The following is a 27,105-nucleotide window of genomic DNA, read 5'->3' as shown; positions in this document are numbered from 1 at the left end:
TATCTGCTGGAAGTGCTGGTTTAAGTATACTGCTTTGCTTTTTCCTTGGCTAAATAGATACTTTCAAATTATAATTCACATGAATTATATATCCACTGAGAAACCCCGGTTGGTATCAAACTTTATATTTTTAAATAACTATGCGCACACCGAAACAACTCGCGGCGATGGCAAAACTGAAACTGAGACAAACAAGCCTGGGCATCAGTGCACGGACTTTACCACTTTATTGGTAGATCTACCAACTTTTTAGCTCTTTTTTATTTTCTAACATTTCTACCAACAAAGGCTAAATATCTACCATTGTTTTTCCGAAAGAAAGCAAAGAGATTTAAATGAACACAGTGTATACATATTTTATCATGGAACATACCTAAAATAAACATGAGGAGTTACCTTTGACTATAACCAACTGTTTATGGAAATATTTTTCGTTTGCAATACCTTTTTTGTGGGAGACTGCCAAATAAATGTTGTGCAAACTTAAATCAATTAAAAACTAATTTTAATCAAAAAATTTTGAAGTGCAGAGTAATTGTTTGTTTTATTGTAAAACAGGGCCAGAATCAAGACATCCGGGATCGAATCGAATTCGAATCGGAATTTTCTTTACAGCTTTTGGTGGCGAATTCGCTTTTTCAGTTCAAAATGTATTTGAGAGAAAACAGCTGTCATTTTGTTTCATTCGATTCGAATTGTGTTTCATTTGGTCACGGATGCCATGATTTGGGCCCACTTTTATGTACTACATATTTATACCTTTTTTGTTGAATGTTTTATTGCTTTATAAAGAAATACAATTTATTCCAAGGCGAATTCATATAACAAGGTCACAGCAAAAGTTCAAAAACAAAAATTCCACTAACAAATTTTACCCATAATGACAACAAGAATTACAACAAATACATAATTTTCACATTAAAAATCCCCAAGGCGAAAATTCAGCTGCTTTGGTAACACCATCTGACTGAATTAGCTTTCATTTATCCTAAATGAGTAAAAACTATATAATAATGTTTCTTTTAAAAAAATCTACCAACTTCTACCAATTTTTGTAAGTACATAAAATCTACCAATATTAATTTTTTCGAACTCCGCGCACTGCTGGGCATGTCATAGCACACACTTTTCTTTCTCTACCTAGCGCAGTGATCTATGTTTGCTAATATTTTCCATAAAAGCTAACAAATCTTAACACCCTCTTAAATGATCTTAGATGTATGTATTAGCCTTGAAACAGCCTCCCTAAGTAACATCACAAATTTGTAGGATATCTTTCTCGAGATTTTTACTCGGCAAAATTTTTTACAATAGTTTCTTTAAATTTTTGTACAATAAAGTGGAAGTTTGTCGACGGTGCTATGCATTTTTTTCCTACAAAGTTAGTATGTTCGACAATTTGTTGATAGGGAAGCAAATGAGCAGCACGTTGTACTTGCACCTTATTATACTCAATTTTAATGAGCTACAAAACTGTAAGCACATTTTTTTCTAAAGGCTCTGATTAAAAAGTTTCAAATTTTGGTGAACATTTGCAGAACTAATTCTCATAGTTTTTGCAGAAAGTCGGAAATTTGGATTTATATGGTTTTTGTTAGGGACAGAGCTTTACTTTTTAGTAAACATTAAATAGACAAAAGAAAAATAGCCGAATCTTGCTAAAATGTAGAATCCTAATTTATCTTTTGGTCGTTGTATCTGTTCATCTATTCCAAGCACAGGCATTCAGATTAGAAAATAATAACTAGTTACGGAGAAAGTTACGATCATATTCCAACATCATTCAAAACTGGTTCATAGGCATGCCATTTTAATGAGCTTTTAAGGCGTCGAAATACTGAAACCCGAATACGGGCAAATACAGGACATTAAAAGAAATACAGAACATTTGGCGTCCCGTATAAAAGAAATTAATTGCCAGGACAACTGGTCAAAAAAGAGGACTGTCCCGTATAATACAGGACGGATGGTCACCGTAGCCATAGCTTACTGAGCGCTCTGTGACCACACCAGTGTTACCGTTTTAGCCCTTTGGTGGCTAGATTTAGCTACCACATACTTTTTTGGCCACATAAATTTAAAATTGCCCATAGCCCTTTCTTAGCCCTTTGGAGAATTTATTCATACTCGGCATGAAAAAGCTGTATATGCTTAATTTGATCTATTTTTTTTCATGTACATATGTAAGAGATGAATTTTTAAACTGTATTGTATGTTCCTTACGTTTTTATACATACATACTGTAAAAGTGTTAGGGCTGTTAAGTTATCTATAACGATTTAACTATACTTTAAAATAGATAAGTTTACGGCCCTTAATATGCCTAATTTGTTAAATGGCCCATCAAGTCGATTGAACGTGTATGTTCTTGCCGTGTGATTGTACCAGCTGCTGGTGCGACTTCAAAAACTATTTGAAAATTTTATGATTGTACCAGCATGCAGTATCGTGTTTGTGAAAGATTAAGTTCACGATATTGCAGTTGTGAATTAAAAAAAAAAAAACAATGTTTAACAATATGGTGGAAAAATTATGAAATTTCGGCTCTAATCATTTCGATCCTTCCTCGACCTCATTTTTAAAGAAATAAATATTTTACCAGCATGCTGGTAAGTTATACGCTTCGAGCCTGACGGTACAATCACTTGATTGGAGCCAGCAAGCTGGTGTCGTATATTTCCCCTTTAATACAAACAGGTTTTTCGTTGGATATTAGCTTTTGTTCCAGAGTTCATTTTTTTTCTATACCATTACTTATTGAAAATGTTTGCGCGTATACTTATATATGTATATGTAAGTAAAAAAATTTAGCTACCAATTTTAGCCACAGTGACTTTTTTTTAGCCCTTTTTTTTAAAGGAATTTGGCTACCTCTAAAAATGATCCGCGGCAACACTGGACCACACGCGTGTTTCACCAATATACGAACCGCGGTAGCGGAGCAATGATTTCCACGCACACAGTCTCATTCATTGAATCGTTTTTATGCAATGGTCGGCATACTAGCGCATTCAAACGATTCAATAAGTGGGACTGTGTGCATTGCTTAGCTGGCGCTCTTCGTATGTGAAACACACATGTGCTCAGAGAGCGCTGAGCACTATTTAGGGGTGGCTCAGTGTTGAAATAAAGCTTATGTGTATTAGCAGAGCTTAATGACATCCTTTTATGAACCATACGTTAAGTTGAATGGAATTTGTAGAAATATGCTTCAAAAAAATATTTATTAGTATTTACCAAACCCTTTAACTAAATTAACGAATTGGTACAACCTAGATGATTATTAGAACCTTTAATATATTTAGTTTTAATCACCAACCCATAGTAATAGTTCCCAATCCTTGTTCGCAGTTCCCAAATATTGTCAAAATTCGGAAACTAAATATCTTTATTTGTCGAAACCAATCCTTTTTCTCAGTGTATAAAGTCAAAAACAATCAACACGAATCGGAATATATTCATAATGAAAGCCTATGACGAAGGAGCAATTAGATTGTACAACAAGCAATAAAAAGTTATGGTTCTGACATTTTAGGCCCCTTAAAACGCCCGGGCCCGGAGGAATTCACCCCTTCCCCCCTCCCTCTCGACGGGCCTGTGTGTGGCATGGTAATAGCGATGGCTTTGCTTCAAAAATATGCATGAATCCGATTTAACTATACTCAAATCAAAAAGATTTAAAATCCTACGAATAGTTAATTAGCTCGACACCAGTGTGCGGACTAATAATCTTTAAGTTTGTCAATGAGCTCTCTACTGATAAGTTTTACTATGAGCATTCTCCTGAACTATCTTCCACCGGTAATGGTTTTGAAAGGATTTTTTTCACCTGAAAAGTGTTTATTGTTAAAATATATTTCATAAAGAGCTTAATAAATTTACCTACGGGTCATTTCACCGAAGACAACACCGCAGGTCAAAAAATAAATATCATAGATTGCGTTTAAATCTGTATCAACAGTAAAGAATTCAAAAATACCACTTGGAATAATTCTATAGAAATGGATTTTTAGCTATTTAGTTTTCACTATTTTCTCTATTTTTATTGCTATAAACGCAACCCTAGTGCGACTATCTTAGATATAGTATTTACTCATCAAATTGTGAAGGCATTGCTCGTGTATTTAAGGCGACAATGCAAATAATAATTATCCAAAGAGAAGGTACACCTCATGGACTTTTAAACAGAGCTGAGTTACTACAAAAATAGATTTATGGTGAGAAGTTTTCAGCTTTCAAAGAAGTTTATTTTTTTACGTAACTTTCCACATGCGAAAGCTTCCCATCGTTTAAATAAGATCGTTTTAATAAAAGTTTAATAAATATTAATATAAAACCAGTAGAGCTCATTTTACTCACGAGCTCAATAGTGACTCTTCCCACTCAATAGTGACTCGTCCCACCCACCACAAGCGAAAGGATTTTTTTAATTTTTGTTTTCAAATATGGTAACGCCATTACAGCATAAAATGGACCTTAATATTCTTTAAACGAATACAAAAAATCTTAATTTTCTGTGTAAATTATGTATCCAACTGCCGTCCTTAAATTGGAGCGCTTAGTGTTGCGTTTTCCATTGTCCACGAGTGTCAGCGCGCGTTTCCTCTTTCAGTTTTTGTCCTTTCTCTTTCTTTCCCTCTTCAGCATCCAACTTCAACACGTAACGCCCTGTCAAAAATTAGGATTCCATTTGCTCGGCGTTAGCGCCGCGTTATTGCTTCATATAAATTGTAGGGGCAGGAGGAGTTTTGACAGTGGCACTCTAAAAAAAATGTGTAGATTTCCTACCTAAAAGGTAGGTTACTACCTTATTATTCGCGAAATTACATGCTCGATTATTCAACAAATAGTTTGTTTAAATTTCGGACTTTTTAGAGTGTAATATAGCTGCTGTGATATGCGTAAATTTATTACGAAGGTGTGTAGAAGCTACAAAATACACATATGCTGTTTGATTTCACCCGTAGAATTGTAAAGCCACTAACAAAAGGATTTTTACACACGAAAATGTATAGGCGAGAAAAATACATATTCATCTTGTAAATTCACCAAAAAATTTTAAAAATAAACAAAAATATACACGATTTATAGTCGCATTTTTAACAGATTTTTTAGAGTGTGCTTAGCGCTTGATGCGCCCATTTAGGGATGATTGATACCATTCGGAAAAAAATTCGCTTGCAGTAATTTTTACGTGTTAAGTGCTCCTCCATTATTTGGTTTAATAGGGATTCGGATACCTTCCTCATTGAAGTAGTTAAGAATATTCGCTTAAGTGCTTTTTTAGGTCAAGCGCACAAGTTTTTCGTACAAAGAAAACAAGAAAGAAGGAAAACATACTGTAATCTGATATCGTCGCGTGGAGTGCAATACCGCGTATGAGGTGGCTGAGAAAAAAAAATATTTTCGGTATCCTGCTTCAGGGCTGGCCTACTCCATAAATTTAATTGTCAATACATTTAGTAGAAGCTTATATTTAATAATTTCAGTTAGAGAACCATTCAAAAGTTTAGAAGAAAATAAGTTTATTTGCACTTTTGTGATATTTTCGGACCATCATAAATATCGATATCTGACTTCAAGTGTTAAGATTGTGAAATTTATCCAATAAATGGTTAAATAGAAATTACTTTGTGCCGAATTCACAGGACTTAGTTAAATCATTGCTAACTTAACCACCAACAAGTGTTTTCCTATGAATTTATATTCATGGCCAAATTCACAGAGCCCAGTTATCCATTGATATGAGTTTATCTATTGATTTTCATATTCACAACGCTCAGTTAACAAAAGTTTAAACCAGCATGCCCCCATAGTTAAACTCTTGTGAAGTTAATTTCTTTTTTTGTGGAACGAATTTCAAACTTAATAGAAAAGTATTGATTGTAAGAATTTCAGGCGATATGTATTTTCAGGCGATATGAATTTCCATACTTGCCTTTGTGACTCTGAATATAAATTCAAAGTTAAACTCTTGTTGGTATTTAAGTTAACAATCGTTTGACTAAGCACTGTGAATCCTGCTCTCAGAGTAACATAGTTAATTATGCAAATTCATATTGCCTGAAAATATACAAATTCTAATAATTATTATAATAATAACAATCAATATTTTTCTATGCAAGTTTGAATTAGTTTCACAAAAAAAAATTTATTTCACAAGATTATAGCTATGGGGGCATGCTGGTTTAAACTTTTTTTTAACTGAGCATTGTGATTATCAGTGGTTAACTACTCACTAGGGGTATTCTCTGAGTCTTGCAAAGCCCTTGCATGGTGTACAGATTGCACGGATTGCACGGTAAAAACCGGTTTTCGCATGGGACAGCTTTGCAAACCGTGCAATCCGTGCACCGTGCAAGGGCTTTGCAAGACTCAGAGAATACCCCTACTGTGAATTTGCCCCTTAAAGTTTGAGCAAAAACGAGTTAAAATATCCTACCCGTCACGTTGGAATGCCCCGTTTTCACAAATTGGTCAATTTTGTGCACTCCCGCCTAAAGCGATTGATTTACACCAATTCACTGATCCTAGCACCTAGAAAATTAGCCATATGTCGAAAAGAAACACGAATAAATTAGAAAACGGAATTCAAAAATTAGAAAGATTGTCTAATTCACCATAGTACATAAAATTAACAGAAAATTAGGGATGGAAAAATAATCCACATTGTAAAATGTGGTAGATTTTAAGCTTAGGATGGCAGATGTGGTAGAAACGCAATTTAGCAAAAAAAAGGTGGGAGATCTACCACAAAAGTGGTATTGTCCGCATACTGCTCGACATATATCGACCCCTTTGCATAATTGTCCTATGTGCCACAAACCAAATTTTACAGAACATTTTTCCTTCTTTTCAACTATTTTTCTATTTTTACTATATATAAAATACTTCTACATATATGGCACAAGAAAAAATCCGTTATAACATACTATAAATTATACAGTAAATTTTTGGGGTTAGTATAGGGATTTCTGCTAAAATATTTCTCCAGGTGATGCGTTAAGGTTGTGCAAAAAATGTGCATCAAAAGGTCAATTTAAAAAAATGTAACATACGATAATTTCGATATTTTCAAGTATGATAGAATACAAGATTGAGCCGGGGCACAGTGCCACCTAAGTGGGCAAAAATCGAAAAATTCGTTGTCTGCGTTGTGAACGTGTTCAGTACTTTTGTAAAAGTAATTTATCCACTAAAGAGAATTAAACAGAGATTTCCCTATAAAAAAAAGTATATGTCGCCACGAATCCCTAGAGTCGACAAAGTTTATACTAAGAATTTTAAGAGTATAGCCATGCGTAAGCTCTTCACGGAAACAAGTTTCAAAAATACATACTTTGAAATAAAATGTTGGTTTGACGTTTTTCATTTCCATATAGATAGTAGAGAACTATAGGAATAAAAATTTTAGCATAATATTAAACGCAGTTTGTCCCTGCGGTATTCCAGAAAAACTTTTTTTTTATCAAAATTTAAAAAAATTGTAAATTTTAATGGAATGAATAAAAAATATATGTAAAAATATGTTATTTATTATTATGTTAATAAATATTACGGGTTTTTAGCTTTCGTAAGAAGAAATAAAAACCTGATCTGTGCACTCTCGCCTAAAGCGATTGATTTACACCAATTCACTGATCCTAGCACCTAGAAAATTAGCCATATGTCGAAAAGAAACACGAATAAATTAGAAAATGGAATTCAAAAATTAGAAAGATTGTCTCATTCACCATAGTACATAAAATTAACAGAAAATTTGGGATGGAAAAATCATCCACAAAGTGGTATTGCCGGCATACTGCTTGACATATATCGACCCATTTGCGCGAAATTGTCCTATGTGCCACAAACCAAATTTTACAGAACATTTTTTCTTCTTTTCAAATTTGTTTTTCTATTTTTAACCGACTTCCACAAAAGGAGGAGGTTATCAGTTCGTCGGAATAAAATTTTTTTTATGTATGTTACCGCATAACTTTGGACCACGTCAACCGATTTCGATAATTCTTTTTGCATCGGAAAGGTAGCATCTCAAAGGTGGTCCTCATACTGGTTTAGATCCGATCATTAGATCATGAAATATATATATATACAATTTTTTTTTATATCAGAATTGAAGTCGGTTTTGTTTTTTGCTTAAAAATTACTTGTTCCTATGTAGAAAATACTTCTACATACGAGACGTTCTTTTTCATATCGGACACCAAATTTGGTGTAACACTTTCATTTGGATTGAAATTTTTTTATGGGTTTTACACATGAAATAAGCTAACACGTGTTCGAGGAAAGTTTGCATTTTTTCGTGATTCTGACTAATCATGTACTTCTTAGATCGTTATATCTCGGGTTCGTAACGTCATTTTAAAGCTAAAGAAACGGGCCTAACATTTCTGTATTTAAGATGGTCAAGATTGTCTTAAAGCTAACTTAGCTATTAAGAGTTGAACTTTTTGAAGTTTTTTTGCATAGTCAAGACAATTTACTGGTCAAAACCATTTCTAGAGGTTTGTCGCCTTAAAGAAAAATCTTGCCATACAAATATTATATCTGGGTAGGTATTCTATGGGAATCCGCAATAAAATTTTACTTTTTGCAAAAACCCGATGTTAAACACCTTATCTTCCAAATATATCTTAATATACGTTTTCGAAAAAATATTACAAAAAGTTATTGATTCTCAAAAAATAAACCATTTCGTCAAAAATATTTTAAAAATAGTTCTTGAAAAATGCCCATTTTTTTACCCACGTTTTTTATACTGGTCACAATGCAAGTCAACTTCAAAAAGTTCAACTGTTAATAGCTAAATTAGCTTTAGGACAATCTTGACCATCTTATATATAGGAATGTTAAGCCTTTTTCTTAGCTTTAAAATGGCGTTAACATGAAGTCTCTACGATCAGCAGAACCCGAGATATAACGACTTGAAGAAGTACATGATTAGTCAGAATCACGAAAAAATGCAAACTTTAACAGATCATATCTCCGAAAAAAAAGAAGAAAAAATTCCTCGAACACGTGTTAGCTTATTTTCGGTATAGAACCCACAAAAAAATTTGAAGCGATTTGGAGACATGACATAAGTTTTTTTATGAAATCCGTCCGACTTAAAAAAGAATGGCTCACTGCAGAATTTCCAAATATGGAGGCTAAATATTCGAACATGGTTTGGAGTTATATGAAAACAATGGCATACTCATTAAGAGAAGTGCGACTATTTGAAAATGGGGCGTTGTGTGTGTTTGAGGGGGTCTCTGGATAGTTTCAGTTCACAATTTGACCCGCCAGGCGGAACTAGACTGCAGATATTACTAAAAATTGTATGCATGATCCGAATTGGCTTATATTCGAAACATGTATTGGTATCGTAAAGGAAAATATTGCCGTGGAAAAATGTAGCAGCCAAGTGGTTCAGGAGTACAGTTATTACTAAAAATTCGTATTTCTGATACGATTTGGCTCATATTCGGGGTATGTATTGCACCGTGGTCTTGAACCAGTCTTAAATTTTTAAAAGTGTGTCCAAAATCGGCTTTCACAGCCTTTTTCTACATCATTTGTAGGTTCAAAATCCATCGAGATAAAAATCGGAGCTGATCCTTTTTTCGAGGTATTCACATTTTTATATTTTACTTTTTAAACGCAATAATCCTTGTTTTTACTAATACTTCTAATTTTAGCAATACAGGAATCGTGTAAAAATTTTATATAAAGATTGTTATTATATATATGTACATATGAACATACATATATTATATCGTCGATGTTTTTGCAAAACCGTCTATCTTCCGGCACTCAAATTTTACAGGGGAGCGAAAAAAAGGGTTTTCTTTGAAGACATTGCAATTTTTGATAAAAACAAGTAATTTTTAAGAAAAAAACAAAACCGACTTCAATTCTCATATAAAAATTTAGGATTATCGTTAATTTCTTCATAATCCGTTGATCGCATTTAAACCCAATTAGTATGGGACCACCTGTGAGGTGTAACATCTTTCCTTTAAAATAATATCTAATAATTAAAATCGGTTAATCTGGTCCAGTGTTATGCGGTTACATACATAAAAAAAATGTTCCGACGAATTGATAACCTATTCCTTGTTGTGAATTCGGTTAAAAATAGGACAAGCGTTAAAAATGTTGAACACAAAAGCGATAATCGTATGGATACTTTGACATATGTTGAAGGTTAGTATGAAACAGTCTGAGCCTGGCATACTTTTGTAGCTGATACGCTCCAACCCTAAAAGTATTCAACTGGGATCCTGCTGGTGGTAGCAGAGCAAGAGAAAACCTTGCTCTGGAATGGAAATATCAGGTGAAGAAGGACCGGTCTCCGCTAAGCGAGAAGAAACTAGCGGCGTCTTATGCTTATTGGAATGGAACTCCCGCAACGCATTATCTAATTATATTACAATCAAAACAACTAAGAAAACAAACTAGTCGTAAAAGCACTGTCTAAAATAACTCAATAACTTTGCATGCACTTATCTACAAAAAAAAAACACAGTAATTAGAGTAGCTATTGAAGTTAATTTTCATTATATCATTATGCATATTTGAGCAATATTCAATTACTTTAATTGTTGAACAATAAGTCCCAGGCACTTCCGCCTAGTGCCTCCCTCATGTATTTATTTATTTATCTGCGTACATACACATGTCAGCATATGTCATATGAACATTTAAAGCTAAAGCAAAAAAAAACTTTTAAATGATCCGGTATTAGATCCCGACTCATCACTGTTGTGTTATTCATTGTTCAAAACTATATATGTATATATGTACATATGTTTACATATATGCAAGTCTTATTGTCAACCAAGGAAGCTGTGCAAACCGCAGGCGCGTATGTTTCGAGATTTCACTTCTCTAAGGCAATTCTCTAAAGAATCTTAATTAGTAAATTAATAGCATTGTTTATTAATTTAACTCCATTATATTCTCATTACTCGCATACCCAATGCACGCTCGTCATTCGACTAGTAAGTCGCGTTCAGCTTCTGACGCTAGTGCCCTGCTGCTGCTGCTGCCTACTAAGTATACTCGTGGTATCAAATGTCACTTCATCCGTGCTCAACATTTCCAGCTTACAGTTAAATTCCTTTCATTGTGGTATTTGAGTACGGTTTGCGAAATTCAAAAAGACGGATATTTGGAAAACAATATGTTTGTGACTGCTACTAGCTCGATGTCAGGGTAATTCGTTTGGTTCACATTTAAATATTAGCATACGCGTACGTTAAGAACTTCTTATTCCATCCAGCGTAAATTCATTAATAGATACTGAACAATTTATAAATTTTAAATGTTATAAAATTTTTTTTGGAGATAGTATATGTATTTAGACAACGAAAATAAGTTAATTTGTCTACTTATATGTATGGCCGCTGTGGTGAAGTGGTTAGCAGTGCACGATACCATTCCGCAAGCCTGGGTTCAGCCTACTTTCTGACCAACATCAAAAAATAAAAAACAATAGTTGTTCTATTAGCGGTCGCCCCTTTGGCAGGCAATGGCAAACCTCCGATTGTATTTCTGCCTTGAAAAACAGCTTCTCATAAAAATACAATCGCCAGTGGCGGACCCACGGGGGGGTGTTTTAATACATATACGCCATATTATACATAAAAATGCGCCATATTAAAACACCCCCCGTGGATCCGCCATTGACTGACACGTAGTTTAACCCCTAAAACCCCCCCGCTGGATCCGCCACTGACAATCGCTGTTCGGAGTCGGCGTAAAACTGTCGGAAACACTAACATATTGTGTAAGCACGAATCTATTATTACTATTATATGTACTAGGGATGTTTCAAATATCATATTCTCCACATTCGCGAATGCGAATTTTCGGAATGCGAATGCTGATATTAGGAATAACATTAAAAAAAGCTATAATCAACTTAAGTCATGGTTTTTATTACTTAAAAATTTTGCAAATTATTAGAAAATTTAACGAGGGCTTCTAAATATACAGTATTTTAATCTAGCAGTCAAAGTTCAAAAGGGGCATATTATATTTAAAAAAAAAGGTAATTTTGCTGCCTCTTCTCCCATTCGGCGATTTCTTAGAGACTCATACATACCCATCAAACAATTAGGTTTGATATACATTTGAGAATGATTTGAAATCAAAGCCTTTATCAAATGTCAAACTTTTGAAAATGATTTGATATTGATTTGAAAATTACAGCTTTCTCAATAAAAAGGGGAGTTTGTTCTCCATTTGAGAATATGGTTAACTCTCAAATTATTATTTATCAAATGTACTTCAAATGTGGAAATAAAATTTGTAATAGGAAATGTATATTTTATATTTATTTTTTCTTCGCGATGTACATATGTATGTACATAACAAAAGAAACAATTAAGATAAAGTAATTCATAATAAATTCGTCTTGAAATTGAAATCTTGAAAAATTCGCTTTTTCAATCGGCGCAAACATCAAATCCACTATTTGTGGGCTTTCTCTTTGAAATTTTTTCTATTCATTGTTTTTTTTCAATTGATCTTAATTTTATTCTTACAATTTTTGATTTAACTGCGCATTTTTATAATGTTTGATACTTGACATCTTTCTTCAAATCCACCTCAAATGAATTTCAAATGTAAAATTTAAACCTCGCTTTCAATTTGAGAATCATTTGAGAAAAACATTTGATAACAAATTGAGAAATACGTTTTTCTCAAACGTTTTAAACTGTGTTTGCTGGGTAAGGTCGGAACGCTGGCAGGTGGAGCGCTCAAATATTTGCGGGCCAGATCTGTCAATTTGTCGTATTGTAGTTTAGTTTTCCCCCAATCGAGAGGATTTTCACCGATAACATAGGCCTTCAATTGGGCTTCAATTTCACATTTTTTAATGTGTCCAGATTCTAAATGCGTAAAATGTGTAAAATGATGCGAATCATTCACATAACGAATGCGAATGCAAATATTCGCAACATCCCTGATATGTACTATGTATAGCGACTAAGGCATCCAATCCCGGACCATTTTGTGATTCCCGGGATTTCGGGATCTTAAGTTGGTAATTCCGGTATCCGGTAATTGTCGGCCGCTGTGGTGTAGTGGTAAGCAGTGCGCGCTTTCACTCATCAGCACCTTGGTTCAAACCCTGGTCAAAGCAACATCGCAAAAAATATAGAAAAAGTTTTTTTCTTAACAGCGGTCGCCCCTCGGCAGGCAATGGCAAACCTCCGAGTGTATTTCTGCCATGAAAATATAATCGCCGTTCGGAGTCGGCGTAAAACTGTAGGTCCCTCCGCTTTGTGTGACATCATCAAGGCGCACACCACAAATCGGAGGAGAAGCTCGGCCAAACACTAACATATGTGTAAGCGCCAATCTATTATTATTATTATTATTATTACCATTAATTAAAATATGCTAACAAACTAGTTTTGCAGTCTTTCTTTGGTGCTTTAGTGCTTTAGTAGTGAATAATAGAAAGAAAAATAAATCTGTGTTTTTAAGAAAAGAAATATAAATATCTTTATTTTATATCAGTTTAAAAAGCTAATTACAAACTGAATAAACTAAAAACTACGAAATTGAAATTCATTCATTTTGCAGTCGAAGTCAACAGTTAAACTTGTTTAAGTTGATTTGCATAGTAAAGACCAGTAAATTTGGGATTTAAAATTACCTAATCCTTGTTTAATTCTCTATAAAAAACATGTTCCAAAAATTGGGAGTTTTTTAAGAACCATTTTTAAAATATTTTTTTTATGACGAGGTGGTTTATTTTGCGAGAGTCAACAATGAAGCCTCTACGATGAACAGAACCCGAGATATAACAATTTGAAGAAGTACATGATTATTTAGTCAGAATCACGAAAAAATTCAATTTTGACAGATCATATATCCGAAGAAAAAAAGAAAAATGTGAAGCCAATCGAAATTGTGACACCATATTTGGAGTCCGGTATGAAAAAGAATGCCTCATATGTATGTTAAATATATTATAACATAGAATAAGAGTAGTATTAGAATTGTAATATATTATTTGATTATTTGTAGGGTTGCATTTTATAATTCTTTTATGCCATTACAGTGTCTGAATGTCGTTTTATTTTAATTTGGTAGTAAATTAAATTATATCCCGGGATCCCGAGGGCTTCACCCCGGAATTTCGGGACTTCAAAAAGGGCTCGGGACTTCCGGGATTGGGGATCCCGAATAAAAAAAAAACAATTAAAAAAAAATAGGGACTTGGAAAGCGGTTTGAAAATTGGTTAATAATAAAAACAATAAAAAAAAACAATTTAAAGAATAGGGACTTGGAAAGCGGTTTAAAAATTGGTTAATAATAAAAACAATTAATTTTTGTGTTGCATAATGTGCCGTTTGGCTTGTTTTGTGCATTAAAACTGTTTTTGATTTTGTCGTTTAATTAGTTTTTCTAACAGCCTTATTTAAAAAAAATAGGGACTTGGAAGCGGTTTAAAAAAAAATCTTACACAATGTTGACCTACGAACCGGCAATCCCGTCTGCAGACGGTCAAAAATGCAAACTAAGTTTTTATATGTCGGCAAGCCGGTCTGTAGACGGTCCGTGTTCGAAAGCAATTTTCTCCATTTCGAATGGTGACACAATTATAAAACTTATATCGAAATACGGTGCTTTTAACTACGAAATCCACCGAATTTTTTTATATAAAAAAATTTTTCAAAACAAAAAAATTCTTTAATTACGAAATTACTAAATAGCAAGAAATAATTAATTTTAACCGTGTCTTTCACAATCTGTAATTCAACCGCCGATTAAAATAAAACGGATTGACATAACGGATTCACATTTACTTCGCCGTAAGGGTACGATTTTTGTCTAAAGATCGTGCCTTACGAATATAGAAAAAAATTATTATAGGTGCACTAAAAAGGTGTTTAGTTAACGACCGTCTGGAGGCGGTTCAGCCTACTAGAGGGTTAAGCAGCCTTATTAAAAAAAAAAAAATAGGGACTTGGAAAGCGGTTTAAAAATTGTTTAAAAATAATCAATTTTTTTGTTGCATATTTGCCGTTTGAATTGTTGGGTGCATTAAAACTGTTTTTAATTTTGTGTGTGATAATTTTGATTGTGATAAGAAAGCTTCTTAATTTTTTGAATTTTAACCATGGTGATTATTGTTTGTTTAAATTTCAAAGTGGTACATAAAGAAACCAGGTTTGATTTTCTATTATATTATTATCCTTTTCTTTTAAAAATATTGAACATTGAAAAAGATAATTGCAAAAAAATTTTTTTTTTTATTAAAAAATAATGTTTTTTTCAAAAGTAAACTAGCTCATCTTAGAACGGCAAAAAAACGGAAAATTTTTACTTAAAGCCTAGTCGTTTGTCTTTGAGTTTGGAGGGGTGCTTCGCTAACTTTATATAAAGTTTGCAAAACACCTTATATCTAAAAAAATACCAGAGCGACAAAATTATTTTTTCCACAACTAATTAACGGCAAAAAAACGGCAAATTCATGGGTATATGCGACATTTTTTGCTTGATGTTGTTTCGCCAACTTTATACACATATAAACATCCCATTGGGAAAATCGGAATGCATTACCTTTTCCCACCAAGAAAAGATTAACAACTACGGTTGAACGAAAAGATGCATCGCAATCAGGGTTGCCGTTTTCGGCTTTTCCTACCAAAATTGGTAGGTTTTTTGTCGTTTGTAGGATGGTAGGAGGTTACAATTCTTGTAGGTTTCTTTGCTCGTAAAACAGAAAACCGCTCTGGCTTGTTGTAATGTGTCGCTTTGTCAGCACCGTGAGTAGGCTTGCCAAATTATGACAATATCAATGTTACCCTCATTCATTTAAAAACCTCGTTGCTTACTGGTATAGGCAGAATTTTACCAATTACTTTCCGCAATTCTCTGAACTCGGTATTCATATAAAAAGTCTTATCCACTGCGTTTTTAAATATCAAGTGATTGAATTGATGGATGTTAAAGCAGGTTTATAAATGAGATATTTTTTTCTTTGAAATCCAGTTGCAAATCGATAATACTTTCAACAATGACAAGGTTTTTGAAATATTTTAAATGGCACTAGAAGAGTGCTTAAAAAAAGAAAACCACTTATTGTCAGTCATATTTCCCGTAAATCGGGTAATCTCAAAGTTTTTAACCGCAACTCGAAGAAACTAATGTCAGACCCGCAGCGCGCAGATTGTGTCCCAAGCCCGGAGGCTCCTAGGCCCAGATATTTGGCAAGCCTAACCGTGAGGTTTATTTTAACCTTACTAATGTATATATCGTTACCTAAAGGCGAAAAGGTGACAAGTCCATTTTTTGAAATTGTTAAGGAGAGACGAAAAATCTGTGTAGTTTCGCGTAGAGCTGTCAAACTATCGATAGTCAAGTACATCAATGTGTTACGATAGTCTTAAGGGTGACTGTCGATACTAAATCCATTTATTTTTCGTTATCTTGCTTTTATAAATTTGTTTATTTTAGCGGCTCACGGTTGCATTTTAGTATCGACAAAAATTGCTGGAAATTCATTCGCCGTATAAACAATCAAAAAGCGATTTCAGAAATTTTCCCTGCAATTCCCCTTTCGGAAAAAAAAATTCTTTCGAATGACACTTTACATGCAAGGTGCCACTGCTCATGCAACTGCTTTCTGCAATTTATCAACTTGACAGTCTTTTGAAATATACTGCATTTCCCGGTCTGACACGCTCTTAAGACGGCAATGTAACCTCTGCTATTTCCACGATTAAAATAAAAAATGCCGATTTTAGAAATAATGCCATGAACCAACTAAACAGATCACCCAGCACGGCAACCGCGTATTTGTAATTGCATTTGAGAAAAAAATAATAGTTGATAACGTAATTTTTTAATCGGTTGTTTCATTCACACACATGGTTTCATTCCGTTTCATTCCCACGGCGGCGAAAAAATGACGTCACTGCAAAAAAATACTTTTTTTCTCGCACACCGTCCTGGGTGATCTTTATTCGTTCGTTAGGGTTGCCAGACGTACTGCTTTTGGAAGTAAACGTACTCCCTTTTATTGTATTGTACTCCCTTGTACTCCCAAAAAAAATATCTGGAAATGTACTCCTTTCTTAGTTTTGTACTTCTTTTGTACTCCTTTATCCAGCTATTAATATTTTATCATATACAGGGCGTAAAATAATAACTGTTGCACAGGTTTTATTGAAAAATAAAAAACTTTATAGATTTTGCGAAAAAAGTAGTTTATTGTTAATTATCCACAGATTTTACTTAAATGTTATTAATAAGTTTTTAAATTTTAACCTTCATTTGCGTTTACCAGCGGTAAACACTTTGACAGAAAAGCTCAAGCGGCACGCAAGTCTTCGTCGGTTACTTTATTACATATCGTCACTAGACACGAATAAAGGCGCGAGCTCAAACAATGACGGCATAAAAAAACTTCAGCGTCAAAGACTCTTAACATACTTCGCCGAAGTTTTTCATAAGCATATTTTTTCGCAAAATTTTTATACGCGCCTTTTTTCGCCGTCAAAACACTAGCGCGCCTTTATTCGTGTGTAGTGGCGATATCTTCTGTAACCATACGCTAATTTCCTCCATTTGGCTCCTTTATACTCCGTCTTTTGTCCAACATAAGGCCTCATACTCAGCAATCGAAAAGACTCGGAACTGGTGACTAGGAGGCCATTCATTTGACTAACCCTATACCTATACAGTTTTCTTTGTTTTTTATATAAAATCTAAGAAAAAATACACCTGAAAAAAAGCATGTACTTATCTCCCAAAGCTGCCAAATGGAAATAAGGATTAAAGATTTAAAACTCATTAATAAAATTAAAGTAAACTATTTATAAAGTTAGCAAAAAAAAATTTTTTTCGCAAAATCTTTAAAGGACTCTTTTATTTTTCGAAAAACCTTTGCGACAGTTATTATTTTACGCCATGTACTTTGCCATTCATATTGTGTCAAACACTACTTAGTAAGTAAAGTTAAGTGTGGTAGTGATAAGGTGTAAGCATGGTCGTAGGCAGGTAGGTGCAGGGCGCTCGGGTATAAAAATCAGAAAAATTTTAAATTATGAAATAAAAAAATTGCCATACATTCAGGAATAGCCTGGAATTCTTTTGTATAATTTAGTTATTTATTTTTAACATTTATTGTTGCTTTGAAAAAGATTTCTGTGAAATCCGTGTTTGTTTGTACCTAAATAATGGTAATTTGTAACAATAAATTGCACAAAAAATAAAAACAAAAATTGTACTCCTTTTTTAAGTTCTGTACTGCTTTCTTTCTATCGAAAATAGAAATGTACTCCTTTCCCCGTTTCAGAATCTGGCAACCCTATCGTTCGTTCATGAAATAATGCTGCCAATTTTTCTTCTCTTTGAAACAATACGTGCAAATATCAAAAGCGCTAGGAAAGAGAATACGCTATCAATGAAACGATAGTGGCGATAGTACTAAAACTATCGATAGTTATTTCAAGTGACCAGACTATCGATAGTATCGTCGATAGTTTGACAGCTCTAGTTTCGCGTTATCTGTCATTCTGCATCACAAACTAAATTTAAACAAGTAAGAGCTGCGCTGTCTTCGGCTATGCCGAAGGCTTCATACATTTCATGAACATCTGAAAATTTTACTTTAACAGATTACTGCATTTGAAAAAATTTATATATTCACAGCATACATAGATAGAGGAGATAATCATATCTAAACAATCATATGTAAGGAAGATATACCTTTTAAAGCACCAATCTAAGTAATTTTCACTGCTGTGTGATCGATATGAAAACCGGTAACACAATTTAATGGGTTAGCTTCCTACATAAAGGAGATATATCGCAAAAACTGGTATCTGAGCAATCAGTGGTATAAGAGATAAAGCTTATAGAGTATAGATTTTGACGATTTTCTCAGTAGACTTTGTATTATTATTTATTTATTTATTTTTTTGATAATGGGTGGAAATATTGCGAAATTTCATGTTCCCAGCTGCATAGATGGAGGAGTTATAGCAATCGTGGGCAAATTCGGCTCCTTGAGTCAAATGTGGCTATTTGCTTAGCAAAATGCGGCTCTTTTTAATTTTTCTTTGCTTAACACATTTTTGCTCTTTTTACTTATTAAAATACATATTTCTTTGCTGGACATTATTTTCCATTGTTTTGTTTATTTATTTTATTCCTTTTATATACAGAAACGCAGATTGAGATCGGAACATTAACCGCAATTCGAGAATGAAAATTGGCTTTCTGACTAAGGGCTGTTTTCTCATCTAACCTTTAGATCACCAGCCAGCCAGATCGATACGAGTTTCGTTTCCTCATCAGCGCATTAATTTCTCGAAACGATAAATTGTTGCTCACCCGGTGTAGCCTTTAAAAACTTTTAACCAACTTTAAATTTTGGTTCGTGGGTCAGATATATTAGATATTTCAACCAAGGTCTTGGTTTTTGCTAACAGTGGCTCTTGCTCTTTATTTGCTTATGTTGCATTGCCAACCTTTGAAATTTTATGACTTATGTAGTGAAGTTTCACTTTCGCGTTGCCATAGCTTCGGAATAACAAATTTATTTTTACCGGTAAGATAAGAAAACGAAAATACTTATAACGCACTTCAAAGTGAGGATTGCCCTGTTAGTAATGGCAACTTTACTGCTTATATTAGAAAACGACCCTTACTGTTCCTTACCGATATGATAACGGTGACCATCCGTCCGTTTTTTCGTCCTTGGTCCTGGTAATTTATTTATTTCATACGGAACGCCATTTCATATTTTGGCGCCTTTGCATTAAAATGACATGCCTATGAACAAGTTTTTATTTTTAAGTCTGGACGCTTGCGATTCGAATCAAGGAGCACATACATATGTAAATGGTTTCTGAAGTTATAACTTTGCGGAGAAAAACTGGGTATTTGTCAGTATGAATCGAAAATAGACGTTAATGATTATTGTTAAAAATTTCTAAAAGATATTTCACTAGTATTTAGCTTTTCAAAAGTTTCTTTCAACATATTTCACGTTGAATATTCAGTAGAGCAGCTGATTTTACTTTTTTCGAGAATTTCGTCCTTAAATTGTCACTTTTTCTTACATTTTACTTTAAAATGTCAACCTTTGTTTATGTATTTATATGGGTTCCAAAGCCCAGAAAAAATACGCACGGATTGCTATCCAATGTGCCTGGTTTGGAGGCAGTTTTCAAATTTTGCGAAGAGATAAGATATGCTGATTGTGCGAGGGATTGTATCTTCAACATGAGAAACTCCAAATAAGAGACTACCAGGCGAATGTTGTAAAAGTAAAGAAGTTCTCAAATATGGAAGGGTACGTTTTACATTCAGCCCACTCCGGATGATATTCACTGTATTGCGCTTGGTCGAAATCCAAGTCCTTCAATAATCCGTTGAATACCACTCTTGTTTCAAAAGTATTCGCATATTTTCATCATGTTTCCCTGCCTAGGACATTTCATTTTGAGGGAAAGCTGCTAGTTTCTGATAGAAAAAATTTTGCCAACAGCAATTTGGCAACAAGAAAACAGCTGATCAAAAACAGCTGGTTGGAATTTACGCAAATCCCTAAATTGAATTTGATGGTTTGGAAGTTAAAAAGTAAAATGCGACTAATTAAACTTGTAAGAAGTGAGTAATTTGTTTAGTTAGTGAACTGTGTCAGGATAATACATCGGGATTTGCTTTCTTGCGTTTTCATTTGTATACTGGTGAATGTAAGCAAAATGTCTATCAGTTGTTCGTCTAAGTTGCATGTTTCTGCAAGTTTTCTGTTCGCGTACTATTTTGGATATTTTTCTCTTGTGAGAGAACACATGACATTTCGCCGGAATTCTGCTGTTGGACATTTTTTACTAGAGATTTTAAACGAACGTACCTACTGACTAACCAACATTTAACAGAACTATTACGGACTTTAACTGACGTAAAACCAGATTTTGAAAATTTGGCCAAAGGGATCTTTTGAATTTTCTTTACTATCTATCTTACGTTCATTAGAATAAAAATAAAATTAAGGTTTTTCGTTTCTAATAATATTTTTTTTTTATAAAAATTTTTATTTTCATTGTTGTTTTTTTTGTGGCTCTGTAGAATTTTGTACTTACATGTGGCTCTTTTCGGCCTCGGCCTCGCCCACTCCTGAATTATAACAAAAAATCGCATATCTGAACAATCAGTTGTATGGGAGCTATATGTAAAAGTGACCCGATCTTTGTTATTGTCATTGTAAGTATTCTGTTGATAATGAATGAAAACGGTGCGAATTTTCATGTTCCTAGCTGCATAAATGGAGAAGTTATGGCAAAAAATCTCATATCTGAACAATCAGTTGTATCTTCGCCATTTTCACTGAAAGTATTCTTTTGATAATGAGTGACAACAGTGCAAAATTTCATGCTCGTAGCTACTGAAACGGAGGAGTTATAACGAAAAATCTTATATCTGAACAATCAGTTATGTGGGAGCTATAGGTTATAGTGACCCGATCTTTGCATTTTTCACTCTAAGTTTTCTGTTTATATTGGGTGGAAGTATTGCAAAATTTCATGTTCCTAGCTGCATAAATTGAGAAGTTATAACGAAAAATCTCACATCTGAACAATCAGTTGTATGGGAGCTATATGTTATAGTGGTCCCATTCTTCCGGTTCCGACAAATGATTAATACATTATAAAAATTCACCCATCTACAAATTTCATCCCGATATCTTGAAAACTGCGAGACTAGATTGCATACAAACAGACGGACAGACAGACAGACGGACATGGCTAAATCGATCAGCTCGATGGTCATGAAAGGTATAAAATGAGTGGACTTGGCACCTTCTCACCTTTAGGTAGCAATATATATACATACATATGTACATACTTCATAATATATGTATGTATGCAAATCAACAATCAAAAAATCTATGACGGAAATTTATTTTCCGTTACGATTTTTCACGTCATTAACCCCGAAGGCTTTATTAAAACTATAAACTGCGATTATTTTGCCACTTTTTGGGTCTAGTAATAAGTCACACACTTTTTTTTGTGTGCTATATGTATGTATATAATAGCTATTTTTCTGATCTTTTTGTTTTGTTTGTTTATTTGGTTTTATTTGAAGTATAAGAAGCAGAAAATAATAAATGTATTTATTGCTGTCAAACGCCGTTTTCTTGATTAAAAGAAATGGTAGGAAAGAAGCCATTTTGGTAGGTTTTTTAACCAGCTCTTGGTAGGAAAGAAAGTTTTTCAGTGGTAACCCTGATCGCAATATAAACGAGAGGATGATGTGTAGTTTTGAAGCCACAAAAAAAAACGAAACGTTCGAAAACTAACATAAGTGCGGTCTGCTGTAGCCGAATGGATGGGTGTTCGACTGCCGAGTTGTTGATCACGGGTTCGAAACCTGTGGCACGGACTTTCTTTTTTAATTTTATTTTTTTTTATTCTATTTATAGATTCTGTTCCTAGTGGAAAAGTAATGTCTAGGAATATAAAAAGTAATAGAGAGCCCCTATAACCTACGCAGGAAAAGCTGCAAGAATTTCTCCACAACGATGTCATACGAAAGTAATGTGGCACTTGTCGCTTTACGAAACTATAAATAGAATCTATGAATAGGATCAAAAAAAAATAAAAACAACAAATTAAGTCCATGCCACAGGTTTGAACCCGTGACCAACAACACGGCAGCCGAACGCGCATCCATTCGGCTACTGCATCTATTGAGACAAAGTGAAAAAAACGTACTTAAGTTTTCAAACTTTTTTGTTTTGTTTGTAGCTTCAAAACTACACATCATCCGCTGGCGTTGCATCTTTTCGTTCAACCGTAGTTGTTAATCTTTTCTTGGTGGTAAAAGGCAATGCATTCCCAGGTTTCCCCAGCAGAAACGCAGAAAGAAGTACCGCCCCACTTCTCCGGCAACACAGAAAGGAGAATTCTGTCTACCCATGTCTACGCCTTTGTTTGTTTATTTGTCTAATATACAGTGTTGTTTACTAAGCAAGTAAAGAAAAAATTGTATACTCATTATCTTAAAAACAAGAAAGTTCCCGCACCTAGAAGTAGGAAGCTTTGAAAGAGGGGGTCTCCTGGATCTACGGTAACGCCATCCCGAAAATACCGGGATCGGAAAAGGCCGAAAAATTAACATCCCTAATGTATACAAAGCAAGCACAGCGGTGACAACACATACACACATACACACATACATGGTATGACATAATCACCCCTGCAAAAAATTGTGCGACTAATCTCTAAAGAGAGTATTCCGAGATTACTCTCAATCGGGTACAATTGGGCATTAATTAGTCGCCACTAGTCTCATACGGGTACTAATGGAGATCAATTGGTCTCGACTCATCACTTATGGGTATAATTTGGAGATCAATTAGTCCCCAACTCATCTCTAACGGGTACTATTAATGATTTAATGATATGTACGCACTTAGTCAGTGAAATTTCATGTTGGCGGCGTTGGCTCGCAGAGAGAGTATTCGACTAACAAAACTGAGCACCCCGGTTCGAATCTCAGTTGGCGCAAATTTTTATTTTTAATTTTTAAAACTGACTAGTCGCTTTTTATACCCGTTCGGGTATAAAGGTGAACAATTAGCCTCTTCATAGGACATGCTCGAACAAAAGCGAACAGTTCATTCCATATAAAGAGATCAAAAGTGGTAATAGTCGCATGCTCCTTTGCGATTGCTCCCGGAGTCATCCCGGATTAGTCCCATTTTTTGCAGGGACTAATCGCGCGCTGTGATATTGATTCAAACTCAACATTTGAAAACACATTTCCATGAATGGCTGTGGCTGATTGTGCAAAGACGCTTGATACAATTGGTTGCGGCCAAGAGTGTCCGGGTTCAATTACCATCGGACGGAACATAAAATTAATTATTTTTCTTCTTAATTACGAAAACGCATCTGTGCACTTCATAACCACATATTTTATAACATATATACTTAAATTTAAATGAGTTGGGTTGGTACTCTTTCATATGCGTTTTTTTTTTTAATTTAGCACGTTTTTTTAATTCTAGAATTTTTTCCCCTCAGTGTACAGATCGCCCTAACTAAGTTGTATGACTGAGCAATTATATATATGTAGATGATTACCGTTAAGTCGAGTTTCACTCATTGTGGAGCGCAGCCAAGATTTTACCCTTCTTAGGGCCGTTTTCACCAACTCTGGTTAACACTAATCCCCAGCTAAACATCGTTACCGACGTTACTGACTGCATACATTCAACATTGTGTCGGTAACGCCGGTAACGATGTTTAACTGGAGATTATTGTTAACCAAAGATGGTGAAAACGGCCCTTAGTGTACTAAACGACCTTTCAATTCTGCGAATTGTACACGCCAGAGCTAAGTGAAATTGTAAGGACCATTTTACTACCGGGTAAAGAATTTTGATTTCAGCTGCCTGTCCCTAGGTAGCGACGCAAATGCGTTTAAGTGTACTTTGTTTATATTATACATAGTCTAGCTAGTGTAGTAGTAACTTAACTTACGTAAGAAATCGTGAATGATTACTTAACACGTCAACTTAGCCAGAAAGGAAAATATTTGGTTTTTGTGAACTAAGTGAAACTTTAGTTGTGTTCATGTAAAAATTATCCAGTAACTTGCCAACAACTCTCTAGTAACTTAATTTGTGAGAATTCGCTCCCATAGAAAAAATATCCAGAAAAGTACGTAAACGTAAATTCAGTAATTTGCAATTTTAATGAAGAGCGTAAACATTGGTTGGTCATTCGCAGCAACTTCCTAATAAAAGAATATACATATTTTATACTTAAATAGATTTATTTTGTCAATTTCAACTATGAAAACCCTATAAACAGTTTCCTCATTAGTTTAAATTGCATCCAGCAACATGCGATCAGCTGTTTTTCGTACTGGGAAATCGTTACAAGTAAAAATGTATCCATTAAAAACTTGCAACTGCAGCTGTCATTTTCTCTCTCTCAATTTCCACTACTTTGTAACTTTTTGCGTACGAAAACGCCAAAACATGAAATTTCGTAACAATTTTTACTGGATCTTACTGGAAAATGGGTAAAAAAATACAACTATTGTTTCACATAAATAACAAAAAAAAACTAAGTGAATAAAGGGTACAATTTAGTTATTTACCCAATGATTTCGAGTTATTGCATCCAAATGGATGACTCGATGCAAAGAAATTTACTTGAACTTGCAGTCAAGGGTCTAAGTTTTATTTTAAAACAATAGTTTCGAATTTCCGAATACCAGTTTTATAATAAATCCGGCTTTAAATATGCACTTTTTTGTGAATTTCGCAGTCAGATCTGCGAAAAAACACTGTGTATTTAGTAAGAATTAGACATAGACAAAGAACGTATTTACGTTCTTTGACATACGTAGATCAGACAAGGATTAGAGACACGAGCCACTTAACAGTAGTAGAGGTTCGAACGAATCGAGATAGATATAGACGTATACATACCAAATTGCTCAGAATGAAAAGATGAGCTTTGCCCAGTGGTGACAGATATGGGGATTTTGCCCCATTTTGGGGTTTTATGAAACCATTTGGGGATGAATTTCCGTTTGGGGATGCGGGGATTTGATGGGGATTTTTGTTTGGTTTACAATTTTCATATTGAAATTAAAGTACATATATTTTCTTTGTTCGTACTTTTTGCGTAGTATGTTTATAAGGGGGATCGTTTTTTTCGTTTGGGGATGTGGCGATTTGATGGGGATTTTTGTTTGGTTTACAATTTTCATATTGAAATTAATATACATATGTATATTTTACTGGCTGCCGTTAAAAATTTTCCCAAACAAAGATTTTCTTTGCACATACTTTTTGCGCGGTATTTTTATGAGGTTTTTCTATCACCGTCAAAGCATTATTCGGTGCAAAAGTCTGCTTTGATTGGCTTTCACTGGACAAAAAATTGTATCTCACTTCATTGCACCAAATTGTAACATGACTGCTGTGATTGGCATTCACTACATATATTTCCGAATTTACAGACAGCAGTGGGAATAGGAACCTTGGGCCGAAGGTATATTGGGTTGTAAATCTTGGTAAGGCTATCGATGTTTCGAAAAATCACATCGATGATAGTTTGATGTATCGAATTAAAACATCGATGTTTTTACCGTTTTTTTGGTTGGATTCCGAAAAGTATCTGTTACTTCGAGGTGGTACAAAATTGAAGGGGGCCTCGCACCACTCATCTTTCAATCTTGAAAGAGCAAAGACCAAAGGAATAAATGACATTCTTTTCTTTCTCCTCCGACTTCAGGGCCCCTCATTGTAAGTTTCTTTCTATGAATTCATAATCAATTTCCGATTCACAAAATGTATGCAATAAATTAAAACTTTTGGCGTCTTCACATCTGATAAACAGTCATTTACTTAAAAAAGAGATAAAATAATTATTATCTTTTAATATTTTCTCTTAGTTTGTACTTGAATTTCGGTTTAGGTATGCTTAGCGTTCACAGGGGTTTTGTAGAGAAAACAAAAATGAAATCATCACTAAACAATGTATTAATTTGCATTTTAAATAAACAAGTACCTAATTTTTTAGCAAAAAACAAAACCGACTTCAATTCTCATGTAGTTCCATACCTGAAATTTCCGACATGATAGGCGACAACCGCTCGCGCTCTGAGTACTGCTTCACAATTTAATATCTCGTGCATATTCGGCAAGGCCACCGGTAGACTCCAGAGGAAGCGCGCTAAACGCTCTATGTCCCCGGAATCCTCCAGCGTTTTGCAGACAATTTCCACTTGTGCGGCGGAGAAGGCGAGCGTTGGCACTGCCAATATGGGACTGGGTGCTATAATCTGATGTGTAGGCGAAAATGTTTCTGTGGGAGGTTGCTTGCCCTCCGTCGGTCCAACGGCCATTTTATTCGTTGAATCCACTGTGAACTAATTCGCATACTATTCCAGGCCACGAATTTTGTGTAATTTTTAGCGGCGGTCGAAAAAGAGACAAACACAACAACAACAAAAGCTAAAATTTACTGTGCGTCACGACTTGAAACAGCAAACGTACCTTAGTTATTTTAAAAATATGTACATAGGTATGACACTAAAATTTATCTATAGGA

General features: G+C 34.3%; 1 protein-coding gene across 1 annotated transcript in view; it reads right to left on the bottom strand.

Annotated features, from left to right (window-relative positions):
• The window catches only part of LOC118743587 (protein Optix), a 170,639-nt gene extending 143,740 nt beyond the window's left edge, over positions 1–26,899 (bottom strand). Inside the window, exon 1 of the mRNA XM_036476350.1 lies at positions 26,616–26,899. Coding sequence (XP_036332243.1) covers positions 26,616–26,899 — 284 coding nt within the window. The remainder of the gene's footprint in view (positions 1–26,615) is intronic.
• Positions 26,900–27,105: the final 206 nt, after the last annotated feature.

This window comes from Rhagoletis pomonella, unplaced genomic scaffold, assembly GCF_013731165.1.
Source record: "Rhagoletis pomonella isolate Grant_MI unplaced genomic scaffold, Rhpom_1.0 Rhpom_scaffold_00007, whole genome shotgun sequence".
NCBI classification, from domain to species: domain Eukaryota; kingdom Metazoa; phylum Arthropoda; class Insecta; order Diptera; family Tephritidae; genus Rhagoletis; species Rhagoletis pomonella.
The sequence above is the reverse complement of the archived record's forward strand: the minus strand, read 5'-3'. Positions and strand labels throughout refer to the sequence as shown.